The 23,432-nt window shown below is 39.8% G+C and overlaps 1 protein-coding gene across 4 annotated transcripts in view; it reads right to left on the bottom strand.

Moving 5' to 3' along the window:
* Positions 1 to 23,432, bottom strand: part of UTRN (utrophin) — a 585,431-nt gene that overhangs the window by 378,946 nt on the left and 183,053 nt on the right. For all 4 annotated transcript variants that reach the window (XM_055134486.1, XM_055134485.1, XM_055134487.1 and 1 more), the window contains 6 exons: positions 19,884 to 19,971; positions 15,597 to 15,838; positions 15,059 to 15,239; positions 12,402 to 12,547; positions 11,054 to 11,263; positions 180 to 290 (listed from right to left, as the gene is read on the bottom strand). In XM_055134486.1, coding sequence (XP_054990461.1) covers positions 180 to 290; positions 11,054 to 11,263; positions 12,402 to 12,547; positions 15,059 to 15,239; positions 15,597 to 15,838; positions 19,884 to 19,971 — 978 coding nt within the window. The remainder of the gene's footprint in view (positions 1 to 179; positions 291 to 11,053; positions 11,264 to 12,401; positions 12,548 to 15,058; positions 15,240 to 15,596; positions 15,839 to 19,883; positions 19,972 to 23,432) is intronic.

Below are 23,432 nucleotides of genomic sequence, written 5' to 3'. Positions count from 1 at the left end.
AAATACTGCAATCAGTCATTCTTTTATTAACTACGAAGTCAAAAGAAGGCTTGCGATAAAAAAGATATTTTATCTAGGTTTATTATCATGCCATAGTCTAACAATTTTAATAACAGCAGCAAATAATATAGAAGAAAATGTTCTTTATGACAGCAAGTTCTCTAGGTCAGCAAACTCACAGAGCACTGGTCAAGCTGTCTTTGCAGCCCTTCATCGTCTCCATGGACAGCCGGCTCCTTCATTACGTCCTTCACACCATCCATCCACTTCTCAATGACTTTCGAATGAGCCTAAATCGAACACAATAACAAAGGGGGATATTATTCAGTGACATTCAACCCACTCTATCTCAAGATCTATTGCCACTGGGGGGAAGAAAACGAAAGTAACTTTCCAAAATGTTGATATCATCATTTTCATTTATTTCCTTTTAAAACATATTCTACATGTGAGAATGGTGACTTTTTTTTTTTTCGTTCTTGACTAAAATCCTCCAGAGATAGTAGTTTGGGGATTATTTGAAATATTTCAAAACATTCTGCAATGAACCGAGATATGCTGCTTAAGTGTGAGCAATGATATGATTTAAAATTCAAATTATATGGGGGTGGGGGCCCGCAGGGGAACTTTTCTAGGTAAAACTGATAAATATTTTGCTTTCAAGTAATTTAGAATAAAATCTCCCTTAGTTACTCAAAGCTAGAATAAATTAAATGGTTGGGGGATATTTTTTTCCACGGGTTTTTATATTCTGAGATGCCTTATTATATGACAACCAGGGACAGCTTGCTGCTCAACCACTTAGACTCTGCACCCCACTGTCACCCAGTTACTGTGAAGGATCCTGGAAACAAAAAGAAACCAGAAAGGAAAAATTCTGCAAAGATAAAAAAGACTTCAGAGAAGAAACAACAAAGGAACTAGGTATTAAAGAACACAAACAAGTAACTCAAACTCAAGCTCTAATGCAAAAGTGAAGTGATGGTCACTTCTTTCCTCTGCTTCCTATCCCATCATTATCATATCCAGCTTATCGGGGCTGAGTTGTACCCTCCTTGTACCCTCTTCAAGTCTTTCATTCATCCCTGGTAATACATTTGCTATTCCGTTCAAAAAGCTTTCATATCTGAATGCAACCTCTATGTCTTCCCTTCATCTTCTACTGGTTAAACTTTCCCAATTCCTTCCATGACTTCCATAGGACATGATATCCAGGTACTATACTCACCACCTCAATCAACGTGCGCTATCTCAACTTTATAGTCCTTCAAATGTGCCCTAGAAAAACAGTCATTACATCTTTTTATTTTATTTTATTTTTGATTTGTTGCTGAGTTTTGTTTTGTGGGTTTTATTGTGTTTGGGGGCCACGCTCAGCAGTACCCAGGGCTTACTCCTGGAAGGCTCAGGAGACGATGTGGGGAGCCGAGAATTGAACCAGGGCAAGCTACACACAAGGCAAGAACCCTACTTGTTTTCCTATCACTCCAGCCCTTTTAATGCTAAAGGACAAAAGGAGAAACTGCCTAGTATTTTATGTGACGATTAAAGTTACTAAAACCACCTAAATTAAGCTTTTTCTTAATTGTAAGATCATTTTTATTTCTTTTTCTGTTTGTTCAAAGATATATTAATTGAGAAACCACATTTTTTTTTCATGGAGACCCAGTACCTCCTTTTCCAAATATTACTTGCAATCGTATTGACCAGTTATTCTGAAAACCCAGAGATAATGGATGGGGCCTGGTACAGAAAAAATACACAGTAACTGTGGTTCCTAAGAGCTACAAATCCAAGAGCTTTGTAGCAGAAGTTAACCCTCTAAAGAGTCATCACTTCCAAGTTCTGGTGTTCACTCTTCCTAACACTGAAGAGCAAGGATGAATTCAGGTTTGCATGGGTGTCTCTCTCATCTAATTGCTGTCAACATGCATGCTTGCTCTATCGAGAAGTGCTTAAAAGCCTACGTTTCCAAAAAGCTTCGGAAGATCTACTGTTTCTGGTATTTCTAACTCGATCTGGCCGAACAGTTCAGGAGAAGGAAGCCCCGTAAGCACCAGGAGACCTGCACTTTAGAAACGCTGAGTAGTGGGGGGATTACTGAGGGGTGCTCCTTCTCTTGCCACACCACAGGAAAAGCCGTATTTGATCACTCAAACAGGTTTATATCAATGAGCATTTGCATGTTGTGACACAGGCAATTGGGAGTTGACTCCATCCTTCAGTATTTACTCTTTTGCTGGGAGAAAAATACCATCTCAATCTATTTCTTGCAGATGTTTCCTGCACATTTTAAAAATAGCCAAAATATCTAATCTTTAAGCTAAGTGTGCAGGAAAAAAGATTACTAGGAGCTTGAAAGAAAAGAGTTTGTCCAAGCACTTCAGGAAACAGTCAACGTATGTACGCAAGAATTTCTAATGGACAATAATGAGACACTTTTTTTTCTATCTACCTCTATCTGATTGCAGATGAATGACTGAATATATTCTAATTGGGTAATTTCTAATTTTTAGAGTCTTCCTGGAGGGGACTCTGATTCTTCAAAATGATAGCAAAAAAAATTAATACTCATGAGTTTCTTAAATCAAGGTTTATTACTATTTCAGGTGTAATAATAATAATAAATCATAAACATTATTCTAGAGATGCCATATCTTACTCTTACTCTTCTGCTCAAAGTTTCAATTATTTATTATAGTAGAGAGAAAATTCTACATTGGCTAACAGTGTTCAATAGCAATGATTTGTAAGCATTTGGAATAGGCAACTCCCAGCCATGGGGCCACAAAAACACAAAATGAGGTCCCTCAAATAAGTCTTTTAGCTTTATACACCCCATTCTCAGCCGAGCCCCTGAGTAGGACAGAGGTAATGAGCAGCTTAGTAACTCTGTATTTAAACAGTAAGATTCCAACTTACACAACTACCTCCAAGACTGTGTTTACAGCTAAATTCTTGGCATTTTATCTCACTCCTCCTCCATCAGTTGGAATGCCCACAGTTTTAAAGCAGCAATTTCTATCCTAAAACATAGGCAAGAAGAACTGTGGAACCCAAATTAAGACAGAAATGTAAGGTACTAGAGTTTTCTATTGTCCTTAGTTCTGTAACACTCACTAACCTGAAAGAGAATCCCTTGAAAGTGTCCCTCCCTTAGCAAGAAAGACCAATAGCAACACTGATACTACATTACTTTTATCTATAATGACACTTTGTTTCACTATGGTAGGAATCACAGCCAGTGGTACTGGAGGGCCACACCCCATGGTGTTGGTGAGATAATGTGCTGAGGATTGAACCCGGGGCCCCAAATCTTCAATAGTTTCTCATTTCTTAATTTTACTTATTTCTTCTTTTTCTCAGCCCTATTTTTTTTAATTATTATTATTTTAGAGCATCGCAAAGCCATTCATGATTGAATTTCAGTCACACAGTATTCCAACACCCATCCCTCCACCAGTGCACATTTCCCAGCACCAGTGTCCCCAGGTTCCCTCCCATCACCCCCCCACTCCCCACCCCCTGCTTGCCTCTTTGGCAGGCACTCTTCTCTCTCTTTCTCTCTCTCTTTCTCTCCTTTTAGCCCTAACATTCTTTTTACTATTTTATTGAATCACCATGAGATACAATTATAAGCTTTCATGTTTGAGTTTCAATCATACAACTATCAAACACCCATCACTCCACCAGTGCACATTTTCTGCCACCAATATCCCCAGTATACCCTCCTCTTTCCACCCTCTCCCTGCCTCCATGGCAGAAATTTTCCACCATACTCTCTCTCTACTTTTGGGCATTAGGGTCTGCAATACAGATACTGAGAGGTTATCATGTTTGGCTCTTTATTTACTTTCAGCATGCATCTCCCATCCTAAACAATTCCTCCAACCAGCACTGTCTTAATGATCCCTTCTCTATTCCAGCTGCCTTCTCCCCCAGCGCAAGAGACAGGCTTCCAACTATGGGGCAATATTCCTGGTCTTAGTGTTTACTGTCTTGGCTCTAATATTCTTAAAACTCAGATTTTAAAAACAACTTATGCCCCTTTTAAGTATAAAAAAATACATTCAATGGAAAAAATACTCCTGCTATAATTATATCATTATCTTACTGTGAATTTTATCATTCTGCTTTGTCACTCTTAGTATATACCATTACATTTTTGTCCTAAAATGCTATCTAACACCCCTTCAAAACCTGATCCAGCATGTCTTTGAGCTCAGAGTAGATCTGTTCAATTCATGCTTCTAACCCATCAGCAATGAAAGGAAGGAAGGTGATCATACACGAAGAAGTCCATCAATCAAGCTTGTACGTGTCCAAAGGGGGATCGATCTGAAGGTACCTCAAAGCAATGACGGTCGTACCTACTTACTTGCTGAAGGCTAAACATGGCTCCAGTGCCCAAGAACTCATGCCCTGAAAGATTCTGGTTATACTGAAAAAATGGTCGAAGAGCCTAGGAGATAGTTCAACCCAGACGCTGAGATCAGGGTTTGCATGCAGAAGGCTCAGGTTGAGTCCTGAGCACTGTATGATTCCCTTAGCACTTCCTGAACACAGAACCAGGAGGAGCTCCTTTGGGGCATGCCCCCATCAAAAAAAAATTTCATTGCATTAAAAATGGTCAAAGATGGGGTTACTGTGAAGCGTGAATAAGAATGGAAGAATCTCAGAGGAGGGAATTTATTCTTATAGGATGCATAAAGAAGCGACTGGAGCGATAGCACAGCGGGTTGGGCGTTTGCCTTGCACGTGGCCAACCCAGGTTTGATTCCTCCATCTCTCTCGGAGAGCCTGGCAAGCTACTGAGAGTATCCTGCCCACACAGCAGAGCCTGACAAGCTCCCCGTGGCATATTCGATATGCCAAAAACAGTCACAACAAGTCTCAGAATGGAGACATTACTGGTGCCCGCTCAAGCAAATCGATGAACAACGGGACGACAGTGCCACAGTGCCACAGTGCACGAAGAAGAGCAGGCTGTGAAACCCAAACAAGTAAAGTAACATTCTGGAAAGGCGGCCCCTAGGGTGATCTTTGGAAACAATCACACCCCACCAGACTCAGCTCACAGGAGAGAAAGCAGGTGCCAGGGAAGAAAAGGAAGGAGCCTGAGGACAGAGGTGACAGCAGACAGAGCACCAAGGCAAAAGCCATGGCCTTTCCAGGAGTCTCACTCTGCCCGCCCTGTGGATGATTATCCAGAAGGAAGAGACAGGACGCTGGAGTCGGGCTTAAAGGGTAACAGGACTGGCAAGACAGAGAGTCTGAACCCAGCAGGAAGGCGCTGGAGGGGAACTGAGAGACATTTGCTCTGTCCTGGTGAATACAGGACAAAGGCTTTGCGCAGGCCTTGGGGACAGCTTCCTGACTTCACAGCCCATCCGGCAGGAGGCCCTGAATGAGAGGAGATAATGCAAAATAGCCAGCAGCCCCTGAATCCAGAAATATCACTGCTGGGAGTAGGAGAGGTGGGAAGCAGCTTCTCAAAAGATTTTAAAACATTTAACCCCACTGTGCCTAAAAAAATCTTGTTGGTGAAATCAGTCATGGAAAAAAAAAATTCATTTTTACACGTGCTGTTTTCTACATGTTTTGCTATCTGGAAGAGATGAGAGGCCTCTGCAGGTTTTCTTAAGGACACTAATACACATTTTGATTCCTCTTGGTTTTGTTCTTGGGCCAGACCCGTCAGTGCTCAGGGCATACTTTGGTTCTGCACTCAGGACCACCCATGATGGGCTCAGAAGACCAGGGGGTACTGGGCATCAAGCCCAAGTCCGCAGAATGCAAGCCAAGCACACGACGCACAGTACTAGCACCCCAACCCCTGAACATTTTCTTTCCAGAGTCCAGAAAGTGAGCTCATTATTTTGGCCTGGAACGAAAGAATGCATTGAGCTTGACTCTCTGGGTAAGACTATGCAACACAAATGCCTGTCTCAGCAAAGGAAACAACTCTGGGGGCTGGAGCAATAGCACAGCAGGTAGGGCATTTGCCTTGCAACCCGGGTTCGATCCCCAGCATCCCGTATGGTCCCCTGAGCACCGCGAGGGGTAATTCCTGAGTGCAGAGCCAGGAGTAACCCCTGTGCATCGCCGGGTGTGATCCAAAAAGAAAAAAAAAAAAAGGAAACAACTCTGAAGACAAAGGAAATGGAGGCAAACAAGGAAAGTAACCCAGAAGTCTAACAGCACACAAACAAGTAACAAGATTGTCTTACAGGTTTTGTAGGCCGGCAGGGAGGAAAGAAAGCACATAGCCAGGACTGAGTTCAGAAACGGAGCGCCTGATATCTATGGTAAGGCCCTGGGCCCATTCCTGGGTACCATACACAACACACAAAGAATATATAAAAAGTCCTGGAGTCTCCAGACCCCAAAATCACCATCCAGTTAAAAATTTAACTCTTGCTCTAGCACCCTAATTAAAATTTTAGAATTTGGAGCGCATGGCCCCGTGACATCTCATACTTTATTCCACTGATATGCCAAGAGTACCACACCACATTTGTTTGGGTGTAAGGTAGAAGCCAACTGATCTTGATCAAAACATTCATAACAAACAAGACAAACTAAATTATTTAGCATCTGCCTTTGGGGCAGGCTTGGGTGGTGGTGAGAAAATTTGAAATAATGGTGGTGGGAAGGTGTCATGGTGGTGGGATTGGTGTTGAAATACTAAAAGTTATCAATTATTGTGAGCAACTTTATGAAAATTAAATTTAGCAAAAAAAAAAAGCACCCTGGACCAGAGAGAAAGGGCTCTTTCCTTGCATGTGGCCAATTCAAGTTCCATTCGGGGCACCTCATAAGGTCCCCCAAGAACCTCCAGGAGTCAAGGCTAACCCCTGTGCAAATCTGGGTGAGGATAACACCCCACACACTTAGAAAAGTAAACTCATAACTATAAAAACACTTTTCTAGTTTAAATGGGCTGTGTTTGGGGCTGGAGCTATAGTAGAGCAGGTAGGGCATCTGCCTTGCACACAGCCGACCCAGGTTCGATCCCCGGCATCCCATACGGTCCCCCAAGCATCGCCAGGAGTAATTCCTGAGTGCAGAGCTAGGAATAACCACTGAGCATTGCCGGGTATGACCCAAAAACAGCAAGCAATAAATAAATAAATAAATAAATAAATAAATAAATAAATAAATAAATAAATAAATAAATAAATGGGGCTGTATCCTATTTTGTGGAGTGAGATTCAAACTCCAAGTCCATGTATTTGTCTAGGATCTATTTAAATATTCCTCATAAAGTTCCAGTATCCTTCTTGCTCCTGGTAGAACATTTATTAGAATTAATAGTATTCATAAGCTTTTCCTTTTGACATCAAATATGTTTTCCTCCAGCAAGGATCACTGTTAATATCAGCTGTCTCCAGGAAAGGAAATGGTATTAGAGATGAAAGAGAAGTGTCAGTATTCTCTCTAAATACTTCTCTATTAGCCAAGTTAGTCACAATGCGCAATCTTTATGTATTAGTTTTATAACTGAAAGGCATTTTAATATGTCATCCCTCCCTCCCGAGCACCGACAGGAGTGACCCCTGAGCACAAAGTCAGAAGCAGCCTTGAGCACGCTGTGTGTGACCACCATCTCTCGGCAAAAAGAAAAAAGACCAACAACAACAAAATCAACAAATAAGCAAATCAACCACTTTGTTTTTAAGAGCATCATAAATTTTGTTCTTTTATTTTGTTGGTACAAGTTGAGTAATGGTGATATCTTTTTTAAAAAAACTTTTTTCTTGAATCGCTGTGAGACAGACCCTTACAAAACTATTCATGATTGAATTTTAATCATACCATATTCCAACAACCATCCCTCCACCAGAGTATATTTCCCAATTTTGTTCTTGATTCAGAAACTACTGGTTCTGGTTCTTTAAAGACAAACTGAAGAGCTGGAAGGATAGTTGAGCGAGTAAAGCACTTGCTTTGCATATGATCCACTGGGGTTTGATTCCCAGCATCCCATTTGGACCCTAAGCCTGCTAGGAGTGAATCCTGAGTAAGCCAGGAGTAACCCCTGATCACTATTGAGTGTGGCCCTAAAAAAAGCAAAAAAAAAAAAAAAATACAAACTGAATTCTAATGTCTAAAAACCTGTGTATTAAGTCACTGAGAAATAGGAAAAAGTTCTAATCAAAAATGAGCACTTATTATATTTTTATCTTGGGGAGATGAACATTTTTCCTAGTGAATGTCAGTAGCTAATTGGCAAGTAATTCTTTGAAAGCAAAAACAAAAACAAAAAAAAGCAAAAAAAAATTCTTTGCAAACAACATTAACAACAACCTAAATATTGAGACAAACATCTTAAATGTGGGATTTTCTTTCAGTAGAGGTTTTCTCCAACAGTGCCCAGGTGGGTTGTGGGACCAATTCCAGGGATGTGGCTGATCAGGCAATAGGTTTGATGCCCAGGCCCAAAGATACAAAGCTACTCGCTTTGGGGCATGCTCAAGGGACCATGTGGCACCTGAGCTGGAACCTGCCATGCACTGAGTTATCTCCTTAGTCCTTTGAAGTGGGGTATTTCACTGAAATGAATTTGGCATGCACTCCACCACGCCACTTCTGCTACCTGGCTTCACTGCATTCGGAACCACCACCGACTAAAGTCTAAATGTGGATTACCGTAACCACAGGCATCTCTTTCCATATTTTGGAAGGATATTTATTCTTTCTAAACTCTAGATGAAAATATTGGCACTCGTGTAGCTAACCCTAAAATACAATTTTAACAATGAAAAGGAGAATAACCCTGAGGTTTAATCTGTACATCTCACTAACTACACCACAGATGTCGATGGGAAACCAAAGTCAGGCTCATTTAAAAAGACAGGAAGTATCAGAAGCAGCCCAACTGGGTCTTGGTACTGCCAGGGGCCAGGTAACTTCCATGGCAGGGGCTGGCCCGAGCACTGGATGGTTGGCTTGGGTATGATAAGCAACTTGGGTATAATAAGCTCCCATTTCCCACAGCTGTGAAAATCAAAAGGCATCCAAAATTTTACTAATGTTCTATGGGGTCAGAGGTGGGTGTCAAAATCATCCCAGGAGAAAACAAGTTATTCTCCAATACTTGGATTATAATTTTTTTTTTAATTTAAGACTTTAGTATATGGGTAACTCTATTTTTAAAAGTTAGAAAGAATTACAACTGAAAACAGATAAAAGAAAGTAGAGCTACTCACTAAGTTAAGGGGGTCAGAAATCCTAAACTCCAAAATGAATGGCCTACTCCAGTGAAGTCTCTCTGGCACTACCCACGACACGAGCCAAAATCTACTAACAGAAGCTCTGTCTTTAGCTTCCTGATGCCTGAAACTCCACCGATACCTAGAGCTTCCTTTCAAGTTCGCCAGTCACCACTCTGGTCTCACTTAGCTGGATCCCTTAACAAGAGTGTCTAAAGTCTATCAGACCCTTTTCTTCTGCACGTTCTTTTAGCTTTGATCCTAAGGGCTAATTTCATACATTATATCTTCATTTTTTTAATCTTGACATGTTTTTAGCAATATCCTTTATACAAATGCTCTTAAAGTCTGAATCCAAATCCATTGTACACACAAAACACCTGACATTAGAGAAGGAGATTGAAGGTACATAGATGATATAACACTAAATATAAAATCTCCACATCTAAATCCTATTATTAATCTCATTTTTATTCATCAGAATCTACTGGTGGAATGCTTTTTCTAAACCAGACACTGTTCCAAAAGTATATCTTGGTATACGTCAGTGGAAAAACAAACATAGACATGGAATGATTGCACTCATTTGTAGGATATAAAAAAATTAAAACATAGTATGAGACTAATATTCGAGGACAGAAGAAACAAGGGCCAGGGGTACTGGTCCATGGTTGAAAGCTTGCCACAGTGTGTGTACGGCAAAGGGCAGTTAGGATAGAGAAGGGACCAATATGACAATAATAGTTGAAAATGATTGCTCTGGACAAGAACCAAGTCTTGAAAGGAGGCAAAGGGATATACATGGTAGCCTTTCAGTACCTGTATTGCAAACTGCTATGGCTGAGAGAGAGGGGGGAGGGGGTTAAGGGGGAAGAGTGCCTGCCATAGAGGCAGGCAGCAGAGGGGAGTGGGAAGGAAACTGCAACACTGGTGGTGGAAAATGTACATTGGTGAAGGGATGAGTGTTGGAAAATTGTATGTGTATGACTGAAACCCAATCATGAACAACTCTGTAAGGATAAAACAAAACAGTTAAGGAGGCATGGAAAAGATGGAGTGCAATTGACAAAGGAGAAGGGTTCATCCAAAATCTTCATCCAAAATCTTTCTTTAGGAAAAGCAGATATTTGGAATGTCCACTTCACCAGCTTTCTCAAAGGCAAAGTGTTCAAAGCTGGAACTATCTCATCTGTCATTGATTTTCACTGTTTTCTATTTATGACGCCATATTTACCCTTTCTTCAGGAACTTGATCGCTGTTTCACCTGTTGACCTTTTCAGATTAGTAGAGGACTCTGTTTCTGAATTTTTGTGTTCCTTGAATCACTTACTTTACTAATCTAAAAATGTTTGTCAATGGTCTAAGTTCCAGATTTTAATTCCCAATATCTAAAAACCCTTAAAAAGCAGCGTCAAGGATTTGGCTATGTACTACTTCCTGGGCAACTTCTCCTCTCTGAGCAAGTCATCTGCTACCTGATCCCGGGCTGTATTTCAAGGAGTATCCTCACTCCAGCATTACACTGGACATTTAAGCACTATTATCTCATCCTCAAGATTCAACATACATCTACAAGGAAGCCTTTATGCATGCAAAAGGCAATCAATGTGTTTCCCATTGAAAGAATACCTTTGGTAAGCAAGTGAGAAGGCCCAAGTAGGTACATTAAAATGTGGAAGGAGAAAGAATGCAAAATACTCAAATATTTTGAGTAATACTTGCCTAGGAAGACTAATAGCAATACTTGATTAGTAAGACTAATACTTGAGTCTTTATTACATGATAATTACTGTTTAATCTGCAACACATCTAAATTCCTAATGTCCTCTGGGCTTACCTCAAAAGTCTTGAGTTTGGGAGTAATTTCTTCAAGCAAAATCAAATCTTTGGAAACCTTCATCTTTACTTTGTTCCACTTTCCTTGGACATCATCACATTCTTGCTTTATTCTTTCTGTATCTGGAGAAACGTTTTTCTCCAAAGTCTTCATTTCCTCAGCAAGTTTATATAGCATAGGTTTTTGGTTCTCAAGGATTTCATCAAGGGCCTGAAAAAAAATTAAATACTAAAATCATGCTTAGACACCAGAGCAATAGTACAAGGGGTTGGGCATTTGCCTTGCACATGGCCCACTCAGCATCCCATATGGTTCCCTGAGCACCACCAAGAGTAATTCCTGAGTGCTAGAGCCAGGAATAACCCCTGAGCATTGCCATATGTAACCCAAAAAGTAAAATAAAAATAATAAATAAAATTAAACCATGCACAATGATTTTTCTATATAAACTGTCCAGTCCCTTCTAAAATCATATAGCAAAATTGAACCTAACATAGCTTACACATATTTGATTTATAATGATGCACACCAGAAACTTATATAATGCCACAGTGCAATAATACTTGAATTGAAAATAATGAAACTATTTTATTCTAAGGAAAAACTATAAAAATCTTGAAAAACACAAGCATAATCAAAAAAGTTAAAGGTTTCTGGAGCCGGAGCAATAGTACAGCAAGTAGGGTGCTTGCTTTCCCAAAACAGACCCAGGATTCTGTCCCAGAACAACTTATGGCCTTATAAGCCCACCAGGATTGATTCCTGAGTGCAGAGCCAGGAGTAAGCCCTGAGAACCGCCAGGTATGGCCTTCCTCTAAAACAAAACAAAACAAAACAAAACAAAAAAATAAAAGTTAAAGGTTTTCCTTCATATGTTATTTGTGAACCAGATGTAATATGCTTTCAACCCTAAAAAAACACCGAAGAATATACACAGGAAAGGTCAAGTGTGAAGTGCCCAATGACTGATCTCCTTTATTTGATGAACTAGTGAGGAACCATATATATCCTAAGATCAGAGAAGCATTTTCCTTCAATGTACAGAATGAAGGGCACATCAATTCAACCAATTTTCTTAATTTTATTGTGCTATATTGGGAAAAAGATACATACAAAGTTGAGAATTGTATGCTAATTACAAGAAAAGGATAAAATGGTATTTTATGCCATTTCAAAGTATTTAAGAGATTTTCATTTAGCTAGGGATCTTGGATTAAATAACTACCCTTTATATTGTGAGGAATTCTGACTCACTTTGACAGAAATGAGTAATACTGCTGAAACATACTTCAAAGTCTGTGAGACAGCCGATATGACTCTCAATTCTAAGACCTAACATGGACATTACCTTGGTTTCTTGCAGGGCCTTCTCTGCCTTTGCAGGATTATTCAAGACATTCAAAGATACTTGGGTCTGCTTTTCAGAATCTTTCAGCACCTCTTTCAGTTTTTTCAGTGTTTCCAAATAGGCGTGTCTGGGTCGGCCCTCCAGTTCTGTTTATCAAAAAACACTTACTTTGAGAAAAATCATCTTAGGAACCTAACATGCCATTAATCACTCTTAGAATTTTAAACTCCACCACTAAATGCTAAAAAGGTATCTGCTGACTACTAAGTTGCTGCATACGCAACTATGAGTCAAATGGTGGCTTTCTATCAGCGGATGTTGAAGTGTGAAATATTAACCAACCCAGAATTGAATTTCTTCATTTCACCATGACTAAGTGACTCTCTGAAGATGGTTCCACAAAGTTCCTTTGTTCTCACATAACCTCTTTTCTGCCAATAGCTACACAAAGAATACAGAATAAAAGGAATCCTCTTCAGCAGCCTTCCTAGAAGCACAAACTTGTAAATAAATTGTCACCACAGATTAGTGACCATGGTACAGGAAGACCGCAGCCAGGCTGCTGCAGGCATGCTGAGAAATAAAGATGCAAGGAGGGGCCCATGTCTACTTCTGTCAGGAATGCAGAAATCACAGACAGGGGCTGGGTGTGTGGCTCAGTGGTAGAGTGCCTGCCTTGATAGCATCCTGGAGATTCTAGATCCAACTCTCTATACCCGGCATCACAAAATATAAACAAAACTGTTCAGGAATTAACAAGTAAATAAACAATACTTGCACACAAACAGCATTGTGATGGAACCTCTCGACTGATGGAGCAGAAAGAGGTGAGACCAAATGTCACTGTATCACTGTCATCCCGTTGCTCATCGATTTGCTCGAGCGGGCATCAGTAACGTCTCCATTGTGAGACTTGTTGTTACTGTTTTTGGCATATCATATACACCACTGGGAGCTTGCCAGACTCTGCCGTTTCGGGCAAGATACTCTCAGTAGCTTGCTGGGCTCTCTGAGAGGGACGGAAGAATCAACCCGGATCAGTGGCATGCAAGGCAAACGCCCTACCCGCTGTGCTATTGCTCCTGCCCTATATATAGGTACATATAGGTATATATCACTTGTGAAACCAACTAGCAGCAAAAACTAAGAAATTAACTGCATTCTTCAAAACAGCGGAAAGGTGGAAACGTTTAGTCCAAATGCCCGACTGTGAGTAAACAGATAAACAGAATGTGGTATAGGTGCTCCATGGATTTTTTTTTTTCAGCATTAAACAAGGAAGGAAATTCTGGTGCACGCGAGCATGTGGATGGACTCTAAAGACGCTATGGTCAGTGAAGTTTGCTCAGTGAGTAAAATCACCAATATGTACTCTATAATTCCACTTAAGTGAGGTGCTGAGTCAAGCTCATAGAAACAGAAAGCCGAATGGTGGCTGCAGACGCTGGAGGCAGCAGGAAATGGGAGCGTTGCTGTTTAATTGGGCGTGGACTTTCAGTTTCAGAAGATAAAGTTCTGGAGACGGACCGCACAACCACTGAACACTACCAAACTCCACTTGAAATGACTTAAAAGTGACCAATTTATTGTTATGTGTGCTTTACCGCAATGAAAACCAAAACAGCAACCTAATTTCTGTTTTAATTTAAAAACCTAAATATGTCAACTGCCTGCTGATTGTTGGCCGAAATTGAAAGTATGTTTGTAACCATAAATCAAAAAGGTGGTACTCGGGCCATTTGCGTGGTCGATGGATTCCATGCACAGCCAGGTGCCCAAATGACTTTTCTAAGGAAAGAAAGGCTGACACCTTTGTTTTCCAAGCACACACTCCAATTCCAACAAGTCACTGCACAATCTATAATGGCAGCTAGCAAGGGGTTGGGTAAATGGAGTTTGTCAGCATGCACACCCACATTACATTATACAACACAAATCCTAATGTAAACAATGGCTAGGGAGAAAAAAGAACAGAAAATATGAGGGGTAAACTCTCAAAATCTTTAACAGTTTATTTTCCATAATCGGGTTCACTTCTAAAGGAAAAACATCAAAAAAATTTTCAGAATTTCAAAGAAGAGCATGATTTTTTTTAAGACGATGATAATACTTAATTTAAAGAATAAAATTTAAAACCATTCTGAGCAAACAATTCAGTGAACTTTCCTTTTAGCCCTGGTAGGATTGTTCTGACCATTTTTAATGATAGGAAGAAACAGAACCCTAAAAAATATCTCAGAAACCATTATATTCCCAGGCCATAGAGATAGCAGAAGAGGTAAGGCACTCAGGTTTAATCCTGGCACTTCCCAAGCACCACCAAGAGTGATCCCTGAGTGCAATGGCAGGAATAAACCCCAATAAACCCAGGGGGCTACAGTCCCAATCTCCCTTGCAATCCTTCAACTTAAAAAAGCCAAAATCATCATTACAGACATGATTTACAGCGTGTGAAAGCTACCTGCAACTTTACAAATGAGTGAGAATCTAGAAAAGAGTCTGAAAACACTTTAATTCTTAAACAGGGGGCACAGAGAAACAGTGACACTTGCAAAATTGGTTAAAGGTACTAGGTCTAAGTATTATCAGGAGTGCTTTTTAGATTAAGGCAAAGAGCAGATATTAACATGACATAAGAAGAATGAGTGAGGCTATACCATTCTCGAATTGTTCCTGCCGCGCCTCTAGATCGTGACGCACAGCTTGGTAGCGGGCCAGTGCACTCTCGAAAGCCTGCTGCACAAAATCAGGCGCAGAGGGCTGAGACTTCAGGGCAGAGCAGTTTGCCCGCACCAGTTCAATTTGGGGGTGAAGGTCCAGGAGATGTGTCAATTCTCGCTGTTGAAGAAAAAGAATAGCATGGTCACAGACATGCCTGAAGGTAAACATCATTGGAGAGAGTGCATCAAAGAATTAACTGCCAGCTTAAGGTACAAGGTTGCCAAGCAACCTTTTTTATTTTTTCTTTTTGGGTCACACCCGGCGATGCACAGGGCTTACTCCTGGCTCTGCACTCAGGAATTACTTCTGGCGGTGCTCGGGAACCCAGATGGGATGCTGGGAATCTAACCTCGGGTCAGCCGCCTGCAAGGCAAACGCCCTACCCGCTGTGCTATCGCTCCAGCCCCTGCCCTGCTACTTTCAAAGCAAAACTGGACAGAGGATTTTAGACCATCTGCATGGCTAGGTGTTTACCTGACAGGCATCCTTCACCCCAGGCAAGGACTTCTGGGATGATTTTGCAAAAGCAGCTTGTTTGACCCACTCCTCCTTTGACCTCACGATTTTGTCAAGCTCATCAAGTTGCTTAAAGTAAGTGTTTATGTCGTCCTGAAGCTGAATCTCTCTTGCCACGTCTTCCAGACACCGAGATACACTCTTCCATTCTGACAAAACCTTCTCCAGAACATTTGTTATTTCCTCAGTAGGAAGATCTTCTGCAGGAATTAAAAATAATAACAATAATAATAATAATAAGGTAGATACTTCCATCCATGACTAGAACACTTGGTTTCACTTTGCTCTTTCAGATTCTATGCATTTGAAATAATCGGAGGCAATCTCATTACCACCTGAGTCTCTTGCAATTCCACAACACAATATAATGAGATTCTTGAAAAAAAAAATAACTGTTGGCTTTCTCTTTAAGCCTGTGTTCTCCCTTGAACACTATCTCACTTGCTTGTCTCACAGACTCTGCTTTTTTTTCCCACTCTGGAGAAGCCCACGCTCTCTCTTGAACATGTACTTCTTTCTAAGTAAGCCTCAATTAATAATAATAATAATAATAATAACTACCTTGCCTTATTAAAAATAATTTTAAAGCCCTGCTTAGGACTGGAAAGCTAGAAGAGTGGATAAGGTGCTTGTCTTGCACATGGATGACCCGTGAGCACCACTAAAGATCTCTGAGCACAGAGCCAGGAGTAAGTCCTAAGCACCCCTGGAAATCCCTCCCCCACACCTCCCATGAAATAAATTGAATAATTTTCTTTTTCCTTTTGGGTCACACCCGGCAATGCTCAGGGCATACTCCTGGCTCTGCACTCAGGAATTACTCCTGGCAGTGCTCGGGGGATCATAGGGAATGCTGGAGATCAGAGATCGAACCCCATCGGCCACGTGCAAGGCAAATGCCCTTCCTGTTGTGCTATCTCTCCAGCCCCAACTAAATAATTCTTTAATTCCCTGTCCAAGGAGAAGAGTTGCTGGCAATAGCCCAGCTGCAAGGCAAAGACACTTCAATACAGTCAATGTCTGCCTTTTCTGCTGAATGCATCTTTCCATCTTTGGCATCCCATACTCTAGTGAGTCAGAACCTGAGAAACAAAATGTCTGGACTCCTCCAGGTTGTGATATCAGAAGTGAGACTCTCTGTCATGGGCAAAGTGAAAAAGAACTATCTAGAAACAGCAGGAGGCAGCTTGAACCTGTAGCAGGAACCCACAGTGTCATGTAAAATGCAAAACAACTACCAAGAATGCCAAGTGCTAAGTGTAATATGGAGTATGTGTGTAAGAATATGAAATCAAAAGTAATAAATATAATTATGAATTCTTTAAAATGAGAAGCATGGGGATTCTGAAGAGGAATGTCCATCTTCTAAGGACAGCATATGTGTCAAAAGGCTGGACTTGAACATCTTTATTGAGTAAGAGAGCAATGATACCATTGGACTTCCTAAACATGCAATCGAAATCTAGGGTAATAAGAATGCAAAGAAAATAAATTAATATGAAAATAAAAAGTCACTTATGATCCCCAGATGGAGCAATTTAAAAACTCTCTATAACGCACCACATCCTCTACAAATTAAAAATGCAAGCATGATATAGCATAATATGAATATTTCACCCAGCTGCTGAGGTTCACAGTTCACCATCATACAGATAGTAAAATAATAGACAAAACAATCACACCACAGGCCAAGTTCAATTATCCCTGTTAATAGGGATCATAAACAAAATAAATCCCCATTTTTCTGACAAATTATCAGAGCAATGAAGACTAAGGCTGCACATGTGTTAAGTCATTTCTATTCGAATCATGCAAGAGAATAAAATGACTTCATTTCCATGTCAGGGAAATGTATGCTAAATGAGAAAGCAAATTAAGTGGGTAAATAAAAATTTGGAGATGGGAAATGATCCACAATAATCTAGATAAGAGGTACTTGCATGATACCAGGGAAGCAGAAACTAATTCTTCAATTGTTTTTTCATCCACTGACATTATTTCACAAATCATTCATTTTACCCCTTAAAACCTATTCAAAAAGCTTAAACCAGCCCTCCATGCAGTCTGTAATACCGCAAACTGTGCAGTGGACCAATGGAAACTTGCAACCAAAGCATATTTCATTGCTTAAAGGCAATTGTACAGTATGCTTAATATGCTATTGTGCCCCCAGAGGGACAATACAATTTTTGCATTTTTGTTCAATACCCAATTCTCATCAAAAGCCCAAATCTATCATTAACCATTCTGTTAACTATCCAGAAAATTTTAAAAATAAGAACATGTTCCCCATCTCTCTCACTTGTCTTTACACTTTTCAATCTACCATTACTGAAACCAAAGAAAATGTTTATAATACTTGGAACTATTGTCAACTGGACACCAAAACACACTTCAATTCACGATGACTCTACATACAAGTGTTATTTATTGATCTGTCCAGATAAGATAAACTCAAGCAAGAAAACTAGGTCTGATGTAGCATCTGTGAAATCAAATAAAACAGATTTCATTTTTCAAATTCCTTCATGCTCAATGAGATATAAAACGTTAAGCAGCAAAAAAAGAGCATCAAGCAGAAAAAAATCTGCTCAGAAAATGTTTTAACACTGAAAAAAAAATAATCAATGAGGTAGCACTGTAGCACTGTCCTCCTATTTTTCATCGATTTGCTCAAGCAGGCACCAGTAACGTCTCTATTGTGAGACTTGTTACTGTTTTTGGCATATTGAACACGCCACGGGGAGCTTGCCAGGCTCTACCGTGGGGGTGGTATACTCTTGGTAGCTTGCTGGGCTCTCTGAGAGGGATGGAGGAATCAAACCCAGGTTGGCCGTGTGCAAGGCAAACGCCCTACCCACAGTGTTATCGCTCCAGCCCATCAATGAGGAAAGAGCAAATATAAGTATACATCATTCAAGAATGGCAAAATATAGTTATGATTATTGAAGCTAGATAATAACAAGGTTTAAGGAGGTTGATTAAACTATTTTCCCTGTATATATTTACATTTTCCAGAAGAAGACAAAAATATCAAATCACAGAAAACTACTGCCTTGCTGATTATCCCTAATTATCCCTTGGATGTCTGTGAGTTTTGTCAAAAGCATTTACCATTAGGGGAATAAAGAATTAGGCTTACAACAAGTCGTTAAAGTTATATGAAATAAGTATATGCAAAGCTGTACAGCACAAATACCTGTGTCTATTATCTTCTGAGCTCATTAGATTCCTTTTTGCTTGTTTGTTTGTTTGTTTGTTTGTTTGGGGGCCACACCCAGGAATGCTCAGGGGTTGCTCCTGGCTTTGCACTCAGGAATTACTCCTGGTGCTGCTCTTGGGGTACCATAAGAAGATGCTGGGAATTGTAAGCAGGTCAGCCGCATGCAAGCCAAGCGCCTTACCCACCAGACCATCTCCCCAGCCCCCTCAATGGACTCTATCCTAATGAATTTATCTTAATGTAATTTGATTTACCAAACATTATCACAAAAAAAAAAACCTCTCTTCCACGACCTTCCTTGAAAAAAATTCTCAATACGTAATGCCCGAAGGAAAGACTTTTAAAATCTACACCAGTGCCAGGGAGATCAAAAAAAAGTGGCAGACCAGATGTCTTGCATGTTGTATCCCTGTCACTCTCAATGTCATCCTGTTGCTCATCATTTTGCTCGAGCAGGCACCAGTAAGGTCTCTATTGTGAGGCTTGTTGTTACTGTTTTTGGCATATCGAATACGCCACAGGTAGCTTGCCAGGCTCTGCCATTAGGGTGAGATACTCTCAGTAACTTCCCGGGCTCTCGGAGAGGGGTGGCAGAATTGAATCCCGGTCAGCCTCATGCAAGGTAAATACCCTACCTGCTGTGCTATCACTCCCAGGTACCATAAAAAGTGATCCTGGTAGATTTTGCGCATCAGTATCAATAAGAATAGCCTCTGTTGAAAAAAATATTCCTCTACACTAGTAGATTTCAACTGTCCTGATGAGGCATCTCAAGTTTTATTTAAGTTCCCTGGCCCTGTATAAAAGCAAAACAAATATGCTTTTATCTGTTTTATATAATCAGTTTTACCATAAGATTTAATTTGAAAATAAAAAGATTCTGCAGCCTAAAAATATAATTTAACTAGTTTTTTCAGCAATATGGGTGCTAGAGTATTAGAACTAATGTTTTTAATTTGTCAAACTACAAATACTATTCAATGTCACCATCTAGAGAAATATGAAAAATAATTAAGCCTTACCTTTTCTCATTTGCTCCAAAAGTATCTGTCCTGTGAGGTTTAATTCTTCCAGTCTGGGGCTTCTTTCTGATTGTTCTTTTTCTAAGCCCTGAAAATAAAGTCCCAATATCAGAACACTAAAATTCTCTCCTCAATACAATATTAACATTGTTTTAAATTTGAATGTACAATGGGCCTCCCACATTCCCTTGAGGGATTAAAGTCAAAGTTTACCTAATCCATGCCACTCCTTATATCTCTGGAGATGATTATGTTTTAAAAGGTAAATTCAACCATGCAATATAAGAGTTTGGTTTCTTTTCTAAGCAAAATAGGCACACTATAATTATGAGTTCATATCAATAGAGTAAAATTTAAATTACTATTTTAGACCTAGTATATCAATTTACATGTATAGCCTCAAGATATGCCACACCACAAATTAAGTCCAATAAACTGAATGTAAATTGATGATAATTTAATATGAAAAAAGAAAAATTGTGAGCTGCCATGCTGTTATTATTATGATCATTATTATCACTTTGGCTTTTGTGCCACTCTGTGGTACCAGGAATCTGTAGAAGAGAAATATGTAACCATTGCCTTAATCTATAATTTTTAGATTAATTTTTAATTAACTCCTGGCTCTATGCTTAGGGATTTCTCCTGGCAGTGCTTGGGGAAACCATCTGAGATGCCAGAGTTTGTGATTGTGTAAGTGTGTGTGTGTGTGTGTGTGTGTGTGTGTGTGTGTGTATGTGTGTATGTGTGTGCGCTCGAGCACGCAGTCAGGATTTGAAATGTCTTTTATCCCTCAATCCCCAACTAATAATACTTATTAAATAACTACTTAAATAGCACTCACAAAAAGGCAACCGAAGCTTCTAAAAAATCTACATATTTCATCTAGGCAACCCAAAGAAAAATTTCACTTCTAAACTTCCATAGATTTCAGCAACCCTATTTTGATTCATAAAAACTTTAGTAAGAGTAATATAGCACTTTTCTAGTCAAAGAGCAGGAAAGATTAATGAGAGTCTAAGACAGATCACTTCTTTCTGCTAATCTGATTATCAATACAAAAAGTCATCATCAAACTGGAGAAAAAGCCTGCTCCACACAAATTTTTTTTTTGTTACTTCTTATGTCTCACTAGAAATTTACCACCCTGATATTGTGTGGGTTTAAATAAGCTATTCTTTCACTAAAGCAAAATGAAACTGAACTTTTCCTAATTTGTAAGAAAAATTATAGATTAAGACAATGGTGACATATTTCTCTTCTACATCTGTCTACTCGTTTGGCACCTATTACTAGATTTGTCTTAAATAAAATCAGTGAGTTTATAAGTATCAGAGGATAAAGAGAAGAGCTTACAACATGTCATGTAAATACACACAACTGTCATTTTTATTCAAAGATTTTAGTAAAAATTTGTAGAAATAAAACTGCTAAGAGATCACAAAACAGAGAATTTAACTTATCGATATTTTACGGGACTTGTTCCCTAAAGATCAGTGCAATTGTCAAATTATCTGCCACTTTAATGCTTTTGAGAATTGGATTGTCTAAATGATACTGGCATCTTGGATTAGTCTTTCAGAGCCATAAGAAGCTTATGAAATGATGGAACACAGCTCTATCTCTGCCTCTCTGTGCTCCTGAGCAAAGAACAGTGCCACTAGCTTATCACATCACCCCGCCACATCATTATGCTCTCTTTCCCAAATTCAAGAACCATACTGAGTCCTGATCAAACAAGGTTCAATGGAAAATTCTCTCCACCTTCTAAGCATGCACAGAAGGCATGTAAACAAATAATGACATTTGTTCAATAAAGGCTTTCACAGAGGTCCGCCTGGAGCAACACAGAGTCTAGGGATGAATCACTTAATTCTCCCTAATGAGGTGAACAGGGCTTATTCAAGAGGCAGGCATTTTGGCCACACAACCCATGTGCTTAACAAAGGGCCATTCTGAGCACAGACAATAGCCTAGGATGAATGACAAAGGAGAGAGCAGAAGTCAGAAAACACTCAGGGCACAAATGGAGGAACAAGGTAGAAACGGTTTTTAAAAAAAAAAATAAAAATAAAAAAAACAAAGTATTGAAATTCTGTGGTTTATGTTTCTCATGCACTTAATTCCAATACCACAGGCATCACCAGTGTACCCACCTCCCTCTCCGAGGGCCCACCCAAGCCCCCCACCCAACCCTATTGTGTGGCTCAGTTCTCCCACTATACTGCCTTTCTTTGTCTGCTGCTACTTTGTTGTGTATCTTCAAGTCCCACATAGGAGAGACATCACTCTGCATCTCTCCCTTCCTTTCTGACTGACTGCTCTCAGCAGGATGATCCTCTAGTTCCATCCATGTTGCTGTAAATTGGATGATTTTGTTAGCAATAGTGCCTTTGGAAGGCCCCCATTTGCTGGAGCACTAGGACATTTACATTGATCCCTACAGCGATGGAAAGCTATTAATTGCTACATGAGAGCTACTTGATTTTATATGTGTATATACATATATAATATACATAAGCCCGGCAAGATCTCCATGGTATATGCCATACTGTATATGCCAAATACAGTTACAATGATGGGTCTCATTCCCCTGACCCTGAAGAGCCTCTAATGCAGCACCGTTGGGAAGGACGAGTAAAGAGAGGCTGCTAAAATCTCAGGGCTAGGATGAATGGAGACGTTACTGGGCCTGCTCGAGCAAATAGATGATCAATGGGATGACAGTGATCACAGTGATACAGTGATTATATATATATATATATATATATATATATAATGATTATATATAAATGCATACATATGCATTTATATATAAAGAAGGATCATATATCACAGAAGCCAAAAGAAGTTATAACAACTTAAGAAGGGAAAGGTAAGTAGTGGCAAATGCTACAGAAAAATCATCTTTGATGAGAACAGAAATGTATGATTTGGACTTGGACATCCAAGTCCAAACGCATTTACAGTGCATTTGGCATCATTTACAGTGAAATGATGAGGCAGAAGTTAGTCTCAACTTCTCTTCCAAACACTCTGGTTGGCCAGAGTCCAAACTACCTGTTCAATCTTAACCCTGTATGACTTCAAGGATCAAGATGAAACATTTGCTCCAAGCATCACAACTCACTAACCTACCTCATATCTCTCCAAAGACTGTACCAGGCCCAGCTCTCAGCCTCTATGCCCTTAAGACTTCAGCTCTCACTGCATCTGGCTACTTCTACACTCTAAGTTTCATTGTCAACATCTATACACATCTTGTCGATGTTCTCAAAACACTTAACAAATGCCAATGCTAACAGTGCTAACAGTCTAGGCTTGCTCTGGATGGCCAATCTTTCTTGGAGAAATGTACAGAGACCCAGGGACTATCAGCCACACACATTACTATCTTCTCATGCCACAGTTTCCAAAACACACAGAAGGCTACAGTAGTAGAACAAAACTCCCATCAGTTTTTGCAGGGTGTGTTTGTTTGTTTGTTTTAACTGTGTCTCTTTTCTAAAAATACTGTATTGAAGACAACTTGAGATCTGAACGGCTTCT

The sequence above is a fragment of the Sorex araneus genome, chromosome 4 (assembly GCF_027595985.1).
Source record: "Sorex araneus isolate mSorAra2 chromosome 4, mSorAra2.pri, whole genome shotgun sequence".
Classification (NCBI taxonomy): Eukaryota; Metazoa; Chordata; class Mammalia; order Eulipotyphla; family Soricidae; genus Sorex; species Sorex araneus.
Note: the sequence above shows the minus strand (reverse complement) of the source record. Positions and strands in the feature narration are given on the sequence as shown.